This window comes from Hypoxylon trugodes (genome assembly GCF_022578975.1).
Source record: "Hypoxylon trugodes strain CBS 135444 unplaced genomic scaffold F4822scaffold_8, whole genome shotgun sequence".
NCBI classification, from domain to species: Eukaryota; Fungi; Ascomycota; class Sordariomycetes; order Xylariales; family Hypoxylaceae; genus Hypoxylon; species Hypoxylon trugodes.
The window spans coordinates 2,425,913-2,444,254 of NW_026250023.1; the positions used below are offsets into that span (position 1 = coordinate 2,425,913).

The 18,342-nt window shown below is 47.1% G+C and overlaps 7 protein-coding genes across 7 annotated transcripts; 5 read left to right on the top strand and 2 right to left on the bottom strand.

The window, feature by feature from the left end:
- Nucleotides 1-536: 536 nt before the first annotated feature.
- Nucleotides 537-2,504, top strand: F4822DRAFT_414347 (sorbitol dehydrogenase). Its single transcript, XM_051459134.1, has 5 exons — nucleotides 537-986; nucleotides 1,068-1,195; nucleotides 1,280-1,439; nucleotides 1,507-1,975; nucleotides 2,052-2,504. The coding sequence occupies exons 1-5, from the start codon at nucleotides 799-801 to the stop codon at nucleotides 2,253-2,255; spliced, it is 1,149 nt and encodes a 382-aa protein (XP_051311638.1). The 5' UTR covers nucleotides 537-798; the 3' UTR covers nucleotides 2,256-2,504.
- A 2,433-nt stretch (nucleotides 2,505-4,937) lies between these two features.
- Nucleotides 4,938-7,079, top strand: F4822DRAFT_432725 (putative multicopper oxidase; the record flags this gene model as incomplete). Its single annotated transcript, XM_051461701.1, has 4 exons — nucleotides 4,938-5,210; nucleotides 5,273-6,276; nucleotides 6,334-6,803; nucleotides 6,919-7,079. 4 exons carry the CDS (start codon nucleotides 4,938-4,940, stop codon nucleotides 7,077-7,079), a joined length of 1,908 nt encoding a protein of 635 aa, XP_051311639.1.
- Nucleotides 7,080-7,927: 848 nt separating this feature from the next.
- On the bottom strand, nucleotides 7,928-9,148 carry F4822DRAFT_445730 (uncharacterized protein; the record flags this gene model as incomplete). Its single annotated transcript, XM_051463415.1, has 1 exon — nucleotides 7,928-9,148. The coding sequence occupies one exon, from the start codon at nucleotides 9,146-9,148 to the stop codon at nucleotides 7,928-7,930; it is 1,221 nt and encodes a 406-aa protein (XP_051311640.1).
- A 936-nt stretch (nucleotides 9,149-10,084) lies between these two features.
- F4822DRAFT_432727 (uncharacterized protein) lies at nucleotides 10,085-10,367 on the top strand (the record flags this gene model as incomplete). The annotated part of the gene is made up of 2 exons (XM_051461702.1): nucleotides 10,085-10,138; nucleotides 10,200-10,367. 2 exons carry the CDS (start codon nucleotides 10,085-10,087, stop codon nucleotides 10,365-10,367), a joined length of 222 nt encoding a protein of 73 aa, XP_051311641.1.
- Nucleotides 10,368-10,664: 297 nt separating this feature from the next.
- F4822DRAFT_356590 (uncharacterized protein) lies at nucleotides 10,665-11,648 on the bottom strand. Its single transcript, XM_051456042.1, has 2 exons — nucleotides 10,742-11,648; nucleotides 10,665-10,691 (listed from the first exon to the last, which is right to left on the bottom strand). The coding sequence occupies exon 1, from the start codon at nucleotides 11,543-11,545 to the stop codon at nucleotides 11,003-11,005; it is 543 nt and encodes a 180-aa protein (XP_051311642.1). The 5' UTR covers nucleotides 11,546-11,648; the 3' UTR covers nucleotides 10,665-10,691; nucleotides 10,742-11,002.
- A 137-nt stretch (nucleotides 11,649-11,785) lies between these two features.
- Nucleotides 11,786-15,105, top strand: F4822DRAFT_414352 (vanillyl alcohol oxidase). The gene is made up of 7 exons (XM_051459135.1): nucleotides 11,786-12,757; nucleotides 12,827-12,837; nucleotides 12,893-13,048; nucleotides 13,105-13,489; nucleotides 13,552-13,636; nucleotides 13,699-13,737; nucleotides 13,796-15,105. The coding sequence occupies exons 1-7, from the start codon at nucleotides 12,492-12,494 to the stop codon at nucleotides 14,660-14,662; spliced, it is 1,809 nt and encodes a 602-aa protein (XP_051311643.1). The 5' UTR covers nucleotides 11,786-12,491; the 3' UTR covers nucleotides 14,663-15,105.
- A 698-nt stretch (nucleotides 15,106-15,803) lies between these two features.
- Nucleotides 15,804-18,005, top strand: F4822DRAFT_445733 (cytochrome P450 monooxygenase; the record flags this gene model as incomplete). The annotated part of the gene is made up of 6 exons (XM_051463416.1): nucleotides 15,804-15,953; nucleotides 16,010-16,259; nucleotides 16,310-16,922; nucleotides 16,977-17,110; nucleotides 17,175-17,453; nucleotides 17,532-18,005. 6 exons carry the CDS (start codon nucleotides 15,804-15,806, stop codon nucleotides 17,702-17,704), a joined length of 1,599 nt encoding a protein of 532 aa, XP_051311644.1. The 3' UTR covers nucleotides 17,705-18,005.
- Nucleotides 18,006-18,342: the final 337 nt, after the last annotated feature.

Below are 18,342 nucleotides of genomic sequence, written 5' to 3' on the forward strand. Positions count from 1 at the left end.
GTAATATCGCGGAGTGGAAATTTAGCAACATAGCGTTACATAGATATCTAGCGATTGTAGCGACGAGTAGTAATACGAGAATAGCTGCTGGTTTAGCGAGGTTGAATCACACGTACCTACTTGACATATAGTAACCTCAATTAGGAAATAGGTTCTTGGACTACTCCCTATACTCACCAGCGTGTGCGAATATAGGAGGCCAAGGGTTTGGAAAACCGGAACTGTCAAAAAAATTGGCCCTATGAGAGCGTCTAGAAAGCCGGCAAAGTAAGGATCATGCAGTACGATGGTAGCATCGAAGGTCTCGCACTCCGCCGTGTCGAAGAGGACTTAGGACGCAGCTGTGGGGACGAGCCTGACCGGCGGAATATGCGGGTGGAGGAGGCGAATCGTAGACCCTCTTCAAGTCGTTTTGGGTGGTCTGGACTGTCTCCGCATATTGACAGATCGAGAACTAGAGCAGGGGATTAATTAGAAAACCTCCAATGGGGTTTGGCTTCCCCACATTGAAATATATCACGCGTACACGATTGTACGTCTTCGAAGAACCTATAGACGATGTCGCCGCCGGAAGTCCCAATTGGGAAAGCCGCTAGGATGTTCCATGAAGCTATCTAGAAATCGGCGGGACGCTGTAAAATCTATAAGTCGAAAACCTGTTCGCCCAATTCATAGAGAGATCTGAGATTGTCATCAAATACTGAACGTTGCAGACTTCCTCCCAACTCCAAGAAAAGTTTGGTCCTGGCTCAATTTGTGAAACGGAATACAACATCTTCTGGAACTTATTTGTCAAAAATGCCCGGTGTAGAAGCAAACGGCGTGAACGGCCATACTAATGGCCACACCAATGGCCATGCAACGGGATTCAAGAACCCTTCGCTGCAAGTCACCGAAGACCATCAAATTAAGTTAGTAGACGCTCCCATCCGCGAACCTGGTCCCGGACAGGTCACTCTGCAGGTCAAGTGTTCAGGGATCTGCGGGTAAGTTCCCACCCTATGCATTTCGAATGATAATTATATATCATATATCATATTAGATAATGGTTCTGACTTCTCATCTAGATCGGATATGCACCTATGGAAGTCGGGACGCATAGGATCCTTGGAAGTAAAGGGTGATTGCATTTTGGGACATGAAGCTGCTGGTATTGTGCTTAAGTGCGGAGAGGGAGTTACCAATCTTAAACCAGGTGAGCTTATTTTGGATAGCATTTTCTCCGGGGCGCCTTGCTCTTGACCGTCAACGTTGGCTTGCTGACTGGCTGGCTTTTTAGGAGACAGAGTAGGCATCGAGCCGCAGGAGCCTTGCGAGAAGTGCTTCCTATGCATGGAAGGCCGATACAACCTATGCGAAGATGTCAAATTCTCTGGAATATGGCCCGATGCTGGAACGATCCAGAGGTACAAGGTCCATCCTGCGAAGTGGCTATACAAGTAAGAACTGATACTAATCAGCCTAATGAGGTTGTTTCCTTTCGATGTAAAGCTGACATATCTTTAGGATCCCAGACGAATTGAGCTACTCCGAAGGAGCACTACTTGAGCCATTGAGTGTTATTCTCCACGGCATTAAGGGCGCGAACGTAAGGCTAGGATGCCCAACACTGGTTTGCGGCGCGGGTCCAATTGGACTTGTTGCTTTAGCAGCGGCCAGAGCCTCTGGCGCTCATCCGCTAGTCATCACGGACATCGACGCAGGGCGTCTCAAGTTCGCCAAGGAATTTGTCCCAAGAGTCCAAACCTATCAAATCAACAGCAAGCTAAGTGCTGAAGAGAACGCCAGAGAAATTCGAAAGTTATATGGCGACGACGAATATTCAGCCCCCGCCTCAGTGATGGAGTGTACCGGTGTCGAGAGTAGTGTTTGCACAGCAGCTTTCTCGGTTCGAAGGGGAGGTACAATTATGGTAATCGGTGTAGGAAGGCCAGTGATGAACAACATCCCCTTCATGCACCTGTCTCTTGCTGAGGTTAGTTCTCCTATTTTCTAAATATTGTGTTTCCTTTTTTAGGGGTGTACAGGCTAACATGGTGTTTTCGATTCAGATCGATCTCAAGTTTATCAACCGATACCGAGACACTTGGCCGGCCGCCATCCAGTGTATGAGCGGTGGAATACTTGACCTTAACAAGATGGTTACACATAAGTTCCCGCTAGAGAAGGCCATTGATGCTTTCGAACTGTGTGCCGATGTTAAGAACGGCAGTATAAAAGTTCATATTGTTGACGATTTCGAGGCCACGCTATAGGCGAAAAAGGCGCAAATTGCATGTGTTAATCTTTTTGTATATAGGTTTGAAGTGGGTGTTATAATAGGGCGGCGTTGAGTTTGTAAAAAATTGTTGGAAGCGCTATAGCAGTTAATTCAAGTTTCATGTGTTATACCTAAGAGCATGTAGGCCGAGAAACTAAAGACGGTTATGCAAAAGTAGAGCTAAGCAAAGCTTGATGGTGTTACTAAGTGTCGTCCCTAGACGCGAAGTCTGCTTAGAATCTAGGGGAGTACTGCATAATCGGGACAGGAAGGTCCGCACTAAAGTGGAATGGTGCAAACGAAGGGCCATGCTTCGTATCCGCAGTGTAAGTGCCTGTGTAATGAATATTGAGCTATGAAACCGCAAAAGATCCCGGAGGAGATTATTAGACGCGCCATCTTCGGGACCTAAAGACCGGGACTTTTTGCCATTATTGACATGTCACATCGCCCCGTCTGCCTGTGTCCTACGTTGAATAGGCTCGTACTTCGAGGAGAAGAGAATAATCCCCATAGATGATCTTCATTGTCCTCGTCATCGCTATAATAACCGATACTCGGCGGTGTATCGGAAATTACAAAGCCGGGAGACGGGGCGTCCGAAGAACCGCTCCCCGAAGGTTAATGGTTGTGATTTCGATGAAGCTTGTCAGGATGGCGATCTAAGATGGAATATGCAGAGTGTAGAATATAGCATATGCATGAACCAACAGCCAAGAGGACCGATTGTCATATCTGTGTTCGTGGGTCTTAGATGATGAGCATCAGTATTGTATTTGATACATAGGTACCATACCTGCGTACCCACGCAGGTTTACGAGGCAATGCTGTCAACCCTTGAACCGACGGGAACTACCTAGCAAGCTACCTACCTAGGTAGGTAACGGAAGATCATGATTCTCACTATCGATCGTGGCATATAGCGTGACAATCTCACCACTCGGTTAGAATATTTCAATATTGTATTGATCGGAGTTGAGTTTTGTGTATGAAGAAGTAAAGAAGTTTAGTGCGGTAGGGTGCAGCTGGGTAGATGGGTAGCTGGGGGGAGAAGCAACTCGAAGTTGGAGAAAAGGGAGGGGAGCGGAGAGAGGAAGGGGGAATAGATCCATATGGATAGTGGCTTGAATGTGGCTGCCGTTGATAAACTCTTTTTTGTGGAGTTATGTAATCTATATACCGAATTCATAATATTGTACCTGCATAAAAGCATGTTAATGAAGTACATATATATAGCCACTTATGTCATTGGCGTTGTCTCATTGGCCTGATTGACTTTATTGTTCAGCCCAGAAAAAGCGCTATAATTACATAATGTAGTGTGGAAGGTAATATCATACAATTCCCTATCAAAAAAAAAAGAAAACACTATCCAAGCCCCCCACGGAACGAACAGCTGAAACCCATTGACTTTTTTTTTTTTTTTTTCCTTTCCTCCTTTTCCTTTTTTTAAACTTCTTCACCTCATTAACTCATCCACCCTTTCGTCTCTTATTCATTACCACCGTTTTTTCATTGTGTATCAAATATGCACTTTAGTAGGCTTGTGGTACTTGTTGGTGTAGGTACCGCACTAGCACACCTCTAGATATCCTATCTATACGGAACATGGAGGAAGGGGTCCTCATTTTACTTGCATTGCCACACCAAGTAAGCTCGTGGTGGGACCTCTTCTCTTCCTAAAAGAGTCCGAATAAGATATGCCCCACGCTCAATTGCCGATACGGGCATGGAAGAGGCTCTTGGTTTTCGAGATCGGACCCCATTGTCATCTATTCCGATGGTTACAATACTTAGCAGCAGTGCGTGTGGAGAGATTGGCTCTGGGTATCTTTCCATGCAAACACCTTGAGCCAGCCATTGAATCCGATAATTTCGTAATCATTCATCGTCTATCGAAAAAAATTCCAGGGTCTTCCAAGAGAACATGTCTCAGAGAACCGGGATTGTTTGCTTGATTGTCCACAATTGCCCACAATTTGCCTACGCAGCTGCAGCATGCAGATGCGCCCAAACGGCTGAAGCCGCCGCCGGATGCTGCCCTTCTCATTTCATTTTCGACGCCGATTCTCCGATTATCGCGAAGATGACGAACCAACATAGTACTAAGCCTCGCAATAGCTAAACGTTGGTGGTAGGATCGTTCTTGTGGCCACTCGCGTTCAAAAGTGCCCTCGAACGAGAAAGGGGTCCATCGTACGTGAAATACTCAACATAATGGAAACCATTGTTCAGCTGCGTAACTATTTTCGGAAGCTATCCAAGACCAGGGGTACGGGAAGAGTCCATTTTAGGTCTTACTCACTTCGCCTAACAGGTTAGCCCATGGATCGTCTCCCATACATACAATGGTACTGAAGATCCCCATGTGGCCCACCCCCTGCCAGGGTTACACACCCGTCCAACTGGAATGCTGTAATTCTGCAAGGGTCGTGTAGGAAAGTACCGTTAACAATAGGATGGTTATCATTCCTTCAATGCTGATGACCCACGAGGTAGGCCGTGGCTCCACCCCTGGCCGACTCTGGCCTCTACAAGCACCGGCGCGTGTGTGTGAAGCCGTTATAAAATAATCTGCCGCCTGCGAATGCTCATATACTTCTCGTTCGTTAAGTTTGGTAGTTTGTTTTCAGTTCCTAGCCCACCAGTTTTTGTTTCGTTGTTTTTTCTCATCAAAATGCGGTGGCATTTAGGCTTGTTACCGTCGCTAATATTACAGGTAGGACTGCTGCAACCATGCGCTGTCGCTACGACGGCGTCTGTTCATGACGACTCATGGCAGCCCGAGTATGTCCTTCACGTAACCTTTGAAAACATCACAATGAACTGCGAGCAGCGCGAGTCGGTAATTTTCAACGGCACTATGCCAGGGCCGCCGCTGTATCTCAAGGAAGGGCAGACAACCTGGGTCAGGGTCTACAATGACATGTCGGATCTCAACTTCACTGTGGTATGCAGGCATTATCCTATCGACGTGTTGATACGTGTTCCCTTCTGACAATTTATCCCTAGCATTGGCATGGCCTCACTATGCGCACAGCTCCGTTCTCAGACGGAACGCCCATAGTATCCCAATGGCCTATAGCTCCGGGCAGGTTCTTCGACTACGAAATCCATCCTGAAGTGGGCGACGCTGGTACATACTTCTATCATTCTCACATGGGTTTCCAAGCTGTCACGGCGCATGGGCTATTGGTGGTGGAGGATCAAGACGAGCCACCATACCAATACGACGGAGACATCCCTGTCGTATTTGCGGACTGGTATATGAAGACAGATGAAGAGGTGGAAAAAGGACTTACATCCACCCCTTTCAAGTGGTCGGGAGAACCGAATGCATTGATTTTCAACGACCGAACGGGAAATAAATCGTTCGAAGAGGCGCCAGATGATTCCTGCAAGCCATATATCGTCGACGTGGAACCTGATACTACCTACCGAGTTCGATTCGTTGGAGGGACCGCCATTTCTTTCGTCCAATTTGGTATTGAAGACCACCCGAACCTAACTGTTATCGCCGCGGATGGGCTGTATTCGAAACCCGCAACCACAGATCATATTCAAATCGGAAGTGGTCAACGATTCGACGTTTTATTGAAGACTAAGACTCAGGAAGAACTGGATGCAGATGAAAAGAATGGTCAGTACTGGTTCAGGTTCGAAAGTCGCGGACGTCCGGAGGATATGGGAGGATATGCCTTGCTACAATACAACACGACCAGCAGTTCAAGCAATTCTACAGCAAAGTTCAGAAGAACTCCCAGGTCTGACCGCGGCTCGTCTAAACCACAAAGCAACGACGATCTGCCAAACTTCCCTGACAAATCGCCTGTCACGTTGCCACCAGATGGTGATGAAATAGCTAAGTGGTTGGAGTATACCCTAACACCGCTAAATGTGACTACCCCATTCCCCACGCTCTCCGAGGTGACGCGAACGCTTTATATCACGGTTAACCAAGATATCATTAACGGTTCGTACGACGGAGGTACTATAACGGGATCATTGGTGTGGGAGTAAGTCTCTAAAACCCACCCGCGTACACGAGGGAGGAGTACTAACAGATAACACAGGCAGAACAACCTTTCATGGACCGAAGTGGAAGCACAAAAACTTCGTTACACACCATACCTTATTGAAGCATACGTCGAAGGGAAGACCCCGGATTACGAAGCAGCACTCGCTAATAATGGATGGGACCCGAAAACCCGGGCGTTCCCCGCTTTAGTTGGCGAGGTACTTGATATAGTGTGGGAAAGCAACTCAGGCCCAACCGGTGGATTTGAGTACCATCCCATGCATGGGCATGGAGAGCATTATTGGGATCTCGGAGCAGGAAACGGGACATACGATGCCGCCTCTAACGAAGAGCACTTCAAGAATTACACGCCTATGAAGCGCGACACAACAATGCTGCATCGATACACATCTAAGGGCGAAGACAACACCACGGCCGGTTGGCGAGCATGGCGAATCCGAGTAACTGAGGATAATGTCGGTGCCTGGATGATGCATTGCCACATCCTGCAGCACATGATTATGGGTGAGTTCAATTTTGACATCGCAATATCGATATTTCCATGCACTCTTGGCGTTGCGACTTCGGTCCCGAATCTCCCCCTATTTGAAAAAATTACTAACGCTGCCATGTGCTTTAGGTATGCAAACCGTCTGGGTGTTTGGCGATGCGGTATCTATCCTTCGCGAAATCCCCCCACCATACGTTAGCGGTTATCTCGAATATGGCGGAGACGCATACGGTAACGAAACGTATGATCCGCTAGTCCTAGAATACTACACGCCCGGGGTGACCGACTAGCTGTAAAGCTAAGTACTTAATATTCGATTGCACATATACCATCATCATTAGCGAACGGAAAAGTGGGTTAAGAACATTCAAGCATATCGCAGGCAGCATATATTCCTTTGTTTCATGATTATGTATAATATCTACCTCTTATATTCTACTGTGTATTGATATCCAAATTAGCTCACCTGTCAGATCTTCTTGCTGTGCCCTGATTACGCATCATCGTAACGATCGAACATTATCTACCATTAGGGCTATGTATCTGTGTACTTTCACTTGAACAGCTGTGCCGCAGAGCCAAGATCCACACCCCCTGGCCCCTGGGCTGATTTCATGCAGGTACACGCCAACGTTAGTATTGTTTTTATCTGTGTTTTACGGCGTGTTCGGGTCGAAACCCGATCGTCATAGGGCTATGCATTCCAAAAGAGGAAGTCAAATTAGGCCATCGGGAGAGATCTACCGCCGTCGTATTCTGGTAAAGCCACAGCAAGTCTAAAGATGGGGCTGACGACTTTGACAACTCAGCTTCGTTTAAGGGGTTAGATGGCGGTATTGTCACATCGTATGTACTGATAGGGTTAGGATATTCGAAGTGTTTACGTTTAATAAGTGAGGATTGAGGACTAAGTCGAATAACGTCGCGGTAACTTAGATACATAAATAAAGGGGTAGGAGTAAAAACTAACAAATGAATAGACAACCACTTAATTTCAACCTTCATAAGACAATATTATTAGAGGGAAATGTTATGATTTCCTATATTTATGGTAGGTTAAGGTACTCATGTTACTATGTACCTAGGTATGTTGCTGTTAATGGTTAATGGTTGGAAGCCGTCAAGATATGTCGATGGCCTAGTGCCATCCCCCACCAAGTCCGGACGTCAGCCCATCATCGGAATCGGAGGCTTCCATGTAGCCTGAGGTATAATGAGAATAGGAAGGGCGATTTTTCATTATCCTGCAGCCATCTCGTCCGAAGGGCTTGCTGCGTTCGTGAAATTTCAAGTCCTGGTCTCCTCGGTCAAGCATCTTTGCCGGCGCAAAACAATAAAAGTCAATAGCTGAGCCTTTATTCATTAGCGAGATGTAGTCACCGGTCATTGGAGAAATCATTTCAATAATAGCATCGTCGAAGTCATGTGTCCGTCTCCTACAGCACCACTCTGCGGTTCGCTCGTAAAGCACGACTTTATCGGTCTTTTGTTGGAACTCGACGATCTTCGGGGTGAATTGGAGTAGAGCCAAGGGGTCGGGACAAGCGAACGTCTTGTAAGTCTCGAATCCCTGGAATATGTGCTTATGCCAATATAAGTCGGCGTCGCCCAGAGGGCAATACACAGCCTGCTTGCCTCGAGAATTGTACGTGACTCGGATGATCTTTCGAATCCTGGCGCAGTCATCAAAATCCATGGCGCTCGAGATGTACCTACTGATTTTCTTTGCACCTCTCGGCGGCGATGTTATTTCACCAGACGCAATTCCCTGCTCCCACCAGTATTCCAACATCTGGTCATTGAGAAACTCACCAAGCATGAAGGTGTCGTGCTCCAGATTGACGTAGACGAAGCCCTTCGACGTGGAAAAGGCTTCGTACACCCGAGTGTGCTCGTGTGCCATGTTGGAAAAGTGTCGATCTAGACGTTGCCGTACTTGCTCTTGCTCGGTAGCACGCCCACGCGGGGGGAACAAGGGTGGTCCGTAACCACGCGGCAAGTAGCTATTCAGTCGGGACTCCGACCCCTTTTCTGCAACGTGGTACACCGGGACCCGGATGTTGTAGAATTCCTTCGCTACCTCTCGGCCCTCGTAGCACGCCTCTAGGAGAGGGCTGCATAGGTACGCGTACGGCACGACTCGTTGCTTGTCCATTAGGACAATGCGGTGCCGGGCATCGTTGTGCAGCGCGTATTTCCAGATCTTTAGGCGTATCTCAGCGGGGAGTAAGTTAAATTTGGTGAATTCATACGTTTTCGGGGTTGATACTGTGGGTTGACGAAGTGGGTTCAATATATGCATGTTGCCGTAGCCGTTGGGAAGCGGGACTGGGGGCATTTGTGGGAATGGAGGCAACATTGTTGTTTATTGTTTTCAGTATACAACTTGTGAATTTTTGCTTTGGTATATCGAGATTCTGATGATAGACTCACTTGAAATGTAGACCTTATATAATTACAAAATCTCTCATCAAACTAACCCCTTTAGGTATCCATCGCCAGCACTTGAACGTGTTCTTTCAAATGGATTCGAGGCTTTCATAAGAACATTGTTTATGGCAATGTATCTGATTCTGTGATCTGGTGTATCGCCATGACATCGTACGATATGAGTGAACAAGGGCTTTGTCACGGTCGAAACATAGTGTAATAACCATAAAAGATGAAAGAGTATTGTAATACATGCCTTTATCGTTGGGACAGATTGATTGCTCGGAGAAAAAGAAGGCTAGAAGCAGGCGCTAACAACGATTCAAACAATAACAACGTAGGGAAAGGTTTTATGTTTTAATCGTGGAGGACATGTCGTTATCCGTCTGGATGTCAAAACGGGGTTACGGCAATATATTGAGTACCTAGGTAGCTATAATCTTTTTATGATCTGCTCGCCGTATCTTCCTCCCCCAAGCCCCTAAGGAGGAGCTACTTCTTTTAATGCTGCTTGACGGCGGTACATGATATTTGGTATAGCTTCCTTTCCTGGATACGAGATTGCCAAGAGCTGTGTTGGTGTCTTATATGTAGTAAAGCGCTTCCAGCGGACCTATCAACTTTCATCCATACATGTAGTATAGAGTGCTTGCTTTTTCGCGTTCGATTATGGCGGGAGGTTGCCTAATGGTGACGTTTACGATGCGCGATTTGTGTAGCAAATGGTCCTGTTACACACGATGCGGAGAATGTGTATATAAAGTAACCTATTAGGCCATGAACGACTGTCAAGGACTAATACTTTTCCCACACATTTCCTACAATCAATCTTCTATTCATCAAACATCAGAAACCAACATTCAAGATGGGAAGAAACAACATGACCAAATCGGATGCAGGACGAATCCAGGCTGGCCAGGTGTGTACATTCCGAGACCACAGTAGACCTTACAATATCTGATTGAGCTGTGTAATCTTAGGCTAAGGGCGGCCACGATATGTCGTCGGGAAGCTTTGCTGCTCGAGCCCAGGCTGCTGGGGATCGCAACCAAGCTGCGATGGCTGCTGCTAGTCGACAGAACACGGGTTCGGGCGCTGGGACTCAGACCAGAGGTACCAACGGTGGTGGAGGATCCGGCAAGAAGTAATTTCGGCATTGCTATCACTAGGGAATGAATCGGGGAATTGGTCGTTCGCGATATGTGCTGGTTGCTGGTTCTAATAATCAAGGGACTAAATTGAACTCAATACATACTCCTTGCTTACCTATGTTTTGGCTCGAATATTAGTAAAATAGCTCTAGCTGTGATTGACACATGTATCAACTGGGTAATGAATAAGAGGCAAAAGCAAGATCACAGCTCTTGAATACCGGTTATTTTTCTGATGACTGTAACGAGGCATATCGCGATGACTTAGTAAGTGGATAAGTTTTGTAGATTTTGTTATCGTACTGGTGAATTCCTAACATTCTATTCGCATCTCAGTCCTGTTAATGCAAAAATGTTGGCGATTAACCCACGGAAGGAATGGGCCCGCCATTTCTTCTGACCTCTTTTTCGTTTTCGTTTTTTAGTCATTGCTCATTAAAGCCCGTGCCATATCCAGTCTTCTATTTTGGCATAAATCCTGATCCATTTTCAAGGTCCTATCGTGCAGGGTTAGGTCCCTTTGTGCATGAGTCGGCAACACACAGCACCGACCGATATTTTTATCGTGACTCCCGCAGTATCGTCTAATGTTCGAATAAAATCGGGTTTCGGTGCGTAACGGAACCGACTACTTAAACTTTATAAGTCTTGTTGGTAAGATCCCTCACCTCCTGGCCAAAATCAAAAGTTTGGCCGCCGATCATCAACCGGGCCTTCATGTCGGTTTCGTTCTCAAGGATACCCTTTCCGACTATAAAACCTCTGGTGTACACGTCGCTTATCTTTTCGAAAGCCGCTTTTTCCGGAAGCTTAGGGAACTCTTGGACGTTCCCGTTTGAGTCCTTCAAGGTGGAGGTTTGTGCATCCCATTCCCACTCCCACTTGTAGTTCGGATCGCTCCAGGCCCAGGGGTTACCGATGTCTTTGCATTTGCGGGTGGCACCGGCAGGAAGGAAGGGGATTACGCATTCGACATAGGTCTTTTGGGCGGATTCGGAGACGAAGAGTAAGGGGAGGGGTGTTTTTTCGGTATCGGGTTTAACGAAATCTGCCGTTGGTGGCTGAGCGTACTTGAATTCGGGATGGAGAAAGAGGCCGCGAAGGAGAGCTGCATGATTGGTAGCTAATTCAAAAGCCTCGGCGGGCGTAGGGTGTTCAATCTTCTTTCCCGACATTCTGGACAGTGGGATTGCAGTTCTAGAAGAAGTTAGAGGTGTGGATGGTGGTGAGTGGTGCTGTGAGCTAGAAGAAGAAGGTAACCCTTTTTGGAGAGTACGGCAAAGCTAAAGAGGTTGGTTGATATTCTCCGCTTTATGATGTGGGGTAAACTAGGTACCCGTTGAGGGGAATGTGGGGAGCTAGAAGCTGACGTAATCTCGACATAAGCGTTAACCATATTATCTCATAACCTTGGAACCGTTTGTACTTTAACAACATCAATTATTTCCCTATATTATACTCATAAGCTCAATCTAAAGAAGACGGTATCCATTTTATCAAAAGGAGATGTGGCGAAGCTCTTTTTGCTCACTTGACGGCTACAATGGTAATATTTAAGCCACTTCGGCTACCTTAAATGTAATTCGCAGTATGACCACCGCGACCTTCCCAAACTATTCCTATTATTTCTAAATTATCATGCCACAACCAAAGAAACAAAATGTTATGTTATATTCACCATAAGATTTCTCGGGTATTGATGCGATATCCGATACAATATATAATCTACGCTTCAAGTTATAGATATTGAGAATGGACTCGGGCCTTGGCAGACGCGTGTTAATTCGAAGAAAGGAACCCCCTTTAAAACAGACATGCTCTCCATTAACTGATCTAGAATCATTGCCGTCCTTTAAGCCACGCGAGCTTCACGGGGTTGTATTACTCCATTTTACGGCGTCGATCGGCACAATGCAGGGTCGACGTTCGGCAGATACATTGACGAGGTTAGCTACCTGCTTGCCTGCGGGGTAGAGAGCTAGACTATGGTTCATACGATATATTCTTGGCTAGATGAGCATGTGAAGATTTATATAAGAACCAGAACATCATATCGAGCTGTTGAGGTTCATTAGATAATAGTATAATTTATCTCATCACACTCAACAGCACGTATACGCCATGTCATTCTCAGAGGAGGCTCAGTCGGACGTACCGCTTCTATCAGAAAAACATTCTGGTATCCCCGAGTTCTTGTTGGAGAAGGCCCGGAAGACGAAAGCCGCCGTCTTCGAAACTAGAACCAAACCAGCTTCTACGAGGGACCGGCTACCAGTTCTACCTCACGGTATCGATGAGCAGGCCTTCGTTAGTGCGTTGGGTGAGCTTAGTCAGCAATTGGGTCAAGATAATGTCGGACGAAACGATAAACCCCTGAGAGATGGATGGTGAGTGTTGAATACCGTGCCCGATAATATGATGTGTACGCGTCTTCTTACAATGGGCCTGTGATATAGGTATATGGAACGTAAGTTGACCGCAGAAGCCAAGCCGCCAAGGCACTTCTTAGCTAAACCAACTAGATCCGAATACCCACGATTTGATGGCAGTCGTCGATGATGAAGAATTGGTACCATCGGCTATCGTTTATCCTAGCAGCACCGAAGAGGTTCAGCAAGTCGTTCTTTGGGCGAACAAGTACCAAATTCCTATTTCCCCCATATCAATGGGTCGGAACCGTATGTTCACCAGCTATAATTATGTTATGAAAGATATAAAGTATTAACTGTATCAGTGGGATATGGCGGTGCGGCACCTAGAGTACGCGGGTCCGTCCTAGTTGACCTGGGCAGGCGAATGAATAAGGTCCTCGATATTAACCCTGATGATTATACGTGCCTTCTCGAGCCTGGGGTATCGTTCTTCGCTCTCTATGAAGCTGTCAAATCGAAGGGATACGACCACCTTTGGGTTGATGTGCCTGATGTCGGCGGCGGTTCTGTAATAGGGAACACCGTGGATCGAGGTGTCGGATATACGCCTTATGGTGACCACTGGGCCTGCCACGCAGGTCTAGAGGTTGTACTACCAACCGGAGAGGTGATTCGCACAGGGATGGGTGCGTTACCGGGAAATAATACATGGCAAACGTTCCCATACGGATTTGGGCCATATTCTGAGTTGGTGCTCCTCATTCGGCACCGATCGCTTTCATGAGCCCTAGCTAACTATCAGGCTCTAGTGGTATTTTCTCGCAGTCCAATTTCGGAATTGTGACGAAAATGGGAATGACGTTGATGCCAAACCCAGGCGGATACGAGAGCTTCGTAAGAACTCACTCCCGTTGGCCAGTTTGAAACTTGGGAATGCTAACCTTAGCCCCTTACAGATGTACACCTTCCAGAAGGAAGAAGATCTCGATCAACTGGTAAGCATTGATGGTCTAGATAACTCCAATGGAGAAATACTAATGCGTGTATCATTAGATCGAAATAATCCGTCCTCTGAGAATTGGTAATATTCTCGAAAATGTTGCGCAACTACGTCATGTCACACAAACTATCGCAGCTTTAGGAAAACCGCGAACTGATTTCTACAAGGGTGATGGCATAATCCCGGCGGAGGTAGTCCACAAATTCGCCGCGACTCTTCCTATGGCTGATCATTCGTGGATTTATTATGGTATGTCCTACGGACCGCCTCATATCCGCCAGTACAAACTTTCTATTATCGACGCCGAATTTAAGAAAGTGCCTGGTGCTCGTCGTATTGATCCGTCAACACTGCCACCAGATGAGTACTTTTGGGCGCGCGATCGGATCGCTGCGGGTATCCCCGACCTGCAGGAGTTGCGCTGGGTCAATTGGATGCCAAACGGCGCTCACATCGCATTCTCTCCTGTCAGTCCGATACGCGGCGCTGATGCAAAGAAACTATATGACCTGGCTAAACGAAGACATGATGAGTTCGGTATTGATCTATTTCCGGCATTTTGCGTTGGTCTACGCGAGATGCATCTCATTGTTGAACTTGTGTACGACCGTGCGGACCCAAAGCGCCGGAAAGATGTGCTGGACTGCTTAAGACATTTGGTGGATGACGCGGCGGCTTGTGGGTACGGAGAGTACCGAACACACCTAGTGCTAATGGACCAAGTCGCCGGGACGTATAATTGGAATGACGGCGCACTAATGAAGTTCCACGAGAAGTTGAAGGATGCATTAGATCCTAATGGAATCATGGCGCCTGGCCGCTGTGGTATTTGGCCTAAGAAATACAGAAATCGCGGGTGGGAAATGACGAAAGATAGCGGGGAGAATACTCAAGGTAATGGTGTTGCGCCACCTTCGTAAGGGGGCCCGACGTGTAAATATTCGACCCCAATACAATGACCGCGCAGGAAATAACTGATTTGACCTCATCCTCCCTTTGTTTCACGATGCGAGTTTATTACTCTGTTATCTCACCAATTTCTAGTCTTCAATCGCAATACATCGGTCGACAAGAGACTTGATTCAGTTAAAAGGCCAAAGGTCATCACATCTCGATAGATTGGCCATGACCGTCCCCGAGTTGTCCGCCCTGTCGGTGTATTGCGTCATGACTTTATTGATAATGTGCATGCCACTTTGATTTAGCGGCCATCGGGGCGCATCGAGAAAAAGAAATGTGCATATTATAAACCGAGAAACAGAGTAGTCGAGAGCGACGAACCGCAAAGACATCGGACAACAAACAGTATGTACTACCACATAATTATGATAACTCGAATAACTATGCTAATTCACAAGTAACGTATCTCGCATTGTCTTACCTGTAGAAAGATGACGCTGGCACCCTTAATTCCGTCCTACACGATCCTATAATGTATACCGAAATTTGCAAAAAGCAATCCGATACGCGGAGAGCTACATGTGCGCTAAAATGATCCCACCCTTTAATTCCTGCGGCATATCAATAGTTTCGTTCAGGGATCCATTACTGGACGAGGATCATAGATTGTCCCAAAGGGAAATGTCCTCCCAAGCTGACGTATCGTACAGCCTGTAAGATCGGCAAGATACGGTTCCCGGCAAGTTAAATGCAACGAATAGTGCAAGGGATCGATTCCGGCAGCTCGGAAAAGGTTCAAAAAATTCGCCAGCAATGATTTGCATTGCATAAATACACCACTATTGCTTCACCGTAGGTACACGAGCCAAAGCAATCCGTCAAAAGCCGAATTTTTATTGGATGCTCGCCTAGAGGAATTGTACGGTGATACTACAGAAAGGTAGCTGAAAAAGGAAACTCGTCAGAAACTAGCAGCACAATGTTTTGCACAACGGTACCTACGGATCCCCATTGTTACATTAGTTCTTCGGCATTCCCCCGTCCTATCAGCCTAAGTATTCGGGCTTGGAATTCGGCTCGTTTGCTATGACTTCACAATTTTGTTCCACGGCTGTATGCCATCTCACGGCATAGGTGGCCATATATTACCAAGCCTTCGCAATGGATGGGTTCACTAACGACTGGGCCGAAATCCCTTTGGTCTGGATCAACAAGCTGAAATCTGCCACGATGTACATTTGGATATTCCCCGTCGTAGCAGGAGTGATCCTCTACGTATACCGAGCGTTTTGTGTATATGTCAATCGGAAGGTCAGTTACCCACCCACACAAGCCGTGAAACGCAGACCCTAACATCGCCTGCGTAGAGGAGGCCATCCATTACGAAAGGACAATTATGCACTCACGATACTCTTCCAAGGGCCAATCGATGGCCTCTAGGCCTCGACTTGCTAATGTTGACCTTGAAAGCGTCGGATGAGCTCCGGCTGATGGAGTTCTTCCTGGACAACTTCCGGAGATTTGGGAATACATTCCGACAAGTCATTGGGACGAACACATCTATTTTAACAAACGAGCCGGCGAATATAGAAGCTCTCTTGTTGTCTAATATGAAAGGTTAGACTTAGCTACCATACGAATCGACTATCAATATTAATGCCGTTCAGATTGGGGTCTAGGTTTCCGACGCACCATCTTCTTTCCACTACTTGGCGAAGGCATCTTCCTCCAGGAAAGTGATGCGTGGAAGCATTCACGCGATATCCTTCGCCCGCATTTCTATCATCGCCACTATGAGAACCTAGACATTTACAGACCGCATGTAGATAACCTCGTTGATGCGATCGCCACCGATGCCCCGGGTATCGTGGACCTCGAACCCCTTTTCTTCCGACTGACGCTCGACGTCACTACCGAATTTCTCTTTAGCGAGTCCGTATGGAGCCAACGACCGAATTCCAGCGCCGTTAAGAACGACTTCGAAGACGCGTTTGACTTGGCTCAGGGTATATCCGCTAAGAGGCTCAAATTCCAGAAGTTGTATTGGCTTGTCGGCACTAAGGAACTTCGAAAAGCGTGCGGCCTTATTCATGGGTTTGTCGATCGCGTTATAGGGAAGACACTCGACGGCGGCACAGATGAGGCCGAATGTTCGAGCAGACCCCCTTTTCTGAAGACACTCGCCCAGAACTACTCGAGACGGGAAGCGCTAAGAGGACAGGCTGTCAATGTTCTTGTGGCGGGGAGGGATACTACTTCTACTTTCTTGTCATGGGTCTTGTAAGCAACTCTAGGGAACATTTTGTTGGTTTGGGCTATTCTCACATTTGGTAGTTATCATCTCTTGAGACACCCCGATGTGATGGCGAAACTACGGGCGGAGATAGCAGATATCGATGAGACAGTTGCCCCTCTAACACGGGCGGATTTGCTTCGATTGACCTATCTACAAAACATCACCAAAGAAGGTACATCCCAGCCCCCTATCCGCCGACCTATCCTATTTAATGAAGCTGACATAAAACCCAATAGTCCTCCGTCTCCACCCCTCAATACCCCTGATCTCCCGTACTGCCCTCCGGGATACCACCCTCCCCACCGGTGGCGGACCCGACGGCAAATCACCCATCCTAGTCCCGAAAGGAATGAGCGTGCTGTATAGTGCATACTGCATCCATAGACGCCCCGATCTCTACGGTCTAGACGCTGAGATGTTCCGACCCGAGAGGTGGGATGAGGAGCCCCTCCGGTCCCGCGATAAGAGGTGGACGTACCTCGCATTCGGAGGTGGGCCGAGGACCTGTATTGGGAGTAAGTCTGGCGCAATCATAGCATCCATATATGATTTATGTTCGAGGTAAAGGGGTTATGTGCTGATGAAACTTGCAGTGGACTTTTCGCTTACGAACGGCGCGTACGCGCTCGTACGCATTCTGCAACGATTCCCAACTATGAAACTCCCGCCTGGTGAAACGGTGTGTGTTGCTGGTCAGGAGAGGCAGATAGTGACGATTTCGCTAAGGCCCGCGGATGGGTGTAGAGTTGATTTGAGTAAGGAGTGAAGTGTTCCCTCATCTAGATACCTAGTCTGAGGATCGGCGCTGTTTGGGTGTTTTTAACGAATTTATGAATCGGTGCTAGGTTAGGCGTATGTAAGGAAAATAGGTGGGTAGAAGGTTAATGGAGGTATGCTCTCCGGTTCTGGAGAGTCAGGAGATGGTTCTTGGTGCAACTTGAATTCCTCCATTCCGCGCTGATAGAGCACTCTACTGGTGTTTGAATTAGGCTGGATGGTTATATGGCCTGGAAAACGGAATCTTGCAGTGCGCAGGTCTAGTCGTTGGTGCGTGAATGGGGGGGGGGGGGGGGGGTTCTCAGTGTTGATTTTACACAGCTTGCTATAATCATTTCGCAGAGTTGATAATACTAATATTTATACCACTACTTGATTCCCGCCCATCAACTGGAGTATACCTACCTAGGTAGCTAACCCGGAGCGAGTGTGCGCCCCATCTTAGGATGAGATGGCCCGATTTCCTAATCCACTACTTTGCGACTTTTGAGTCATTGAAATGGAAGCTGAAGTGCTTGTGGCTATACACATCTAATTAAATATCAACTTTAAATTCTCTCAGAATATAGTGTCAATTGAGGCTGGAAAACGTGGCCTCGGCCTCCGGGAATGGTATGTTCAGCTTTT

Coding starts and splice junctions, on each gene's coding strand:
- F4822DRAFT_414347 (XM_051459134.1), top strand. CDS start 799: ATGCCCGGTGTAGAAGCAAACGGCGTGAACGGCCATACTAATGGCCAC. Junction 987..1,067: donor AAGTGTTCAGGGATCTGCGG/GTAAGTTCCCAC, acceptor CTTCTCATCTAG/ATCGGATATGCACCTATGGA. Junction 1,976..2,051: donor TGCACCTGTCTCTTGCTGAG/GTTAGTTCTCCT, acceptor TTTTCGATTCAG/ATCGATCTCAAGTTTATCAA.
- F4822DRAFT_356590 (XM_051456042.1), bottom strand. CDS start 11,545: ATGTCGGGAAAGAAGATTGAACACCCTACGCCCGCCGAGGCTTTTGAA.
- F4822DRAFT_414352 (XM_051459135.1), top strand. CDS start 12,492: ATGTCATTCTCAGAGGAGGCTCAGTCGGACGTACCGCTTCTATCAGAA. Junction 13,637..13,698: donor CAGGCGGATACGAGAGCTTC/GTAAGAACTCAC, acceptor AGCCCCTTACAG/ATGTACACCTTCCAGAAGGA. Junction 13,738..13,795: donor AAGAAGATCTCGATCAACTG/GTAAGCATTGAT, acceptor GTGTATCATTAG/ATCGAAATAATCCGTCCTCT.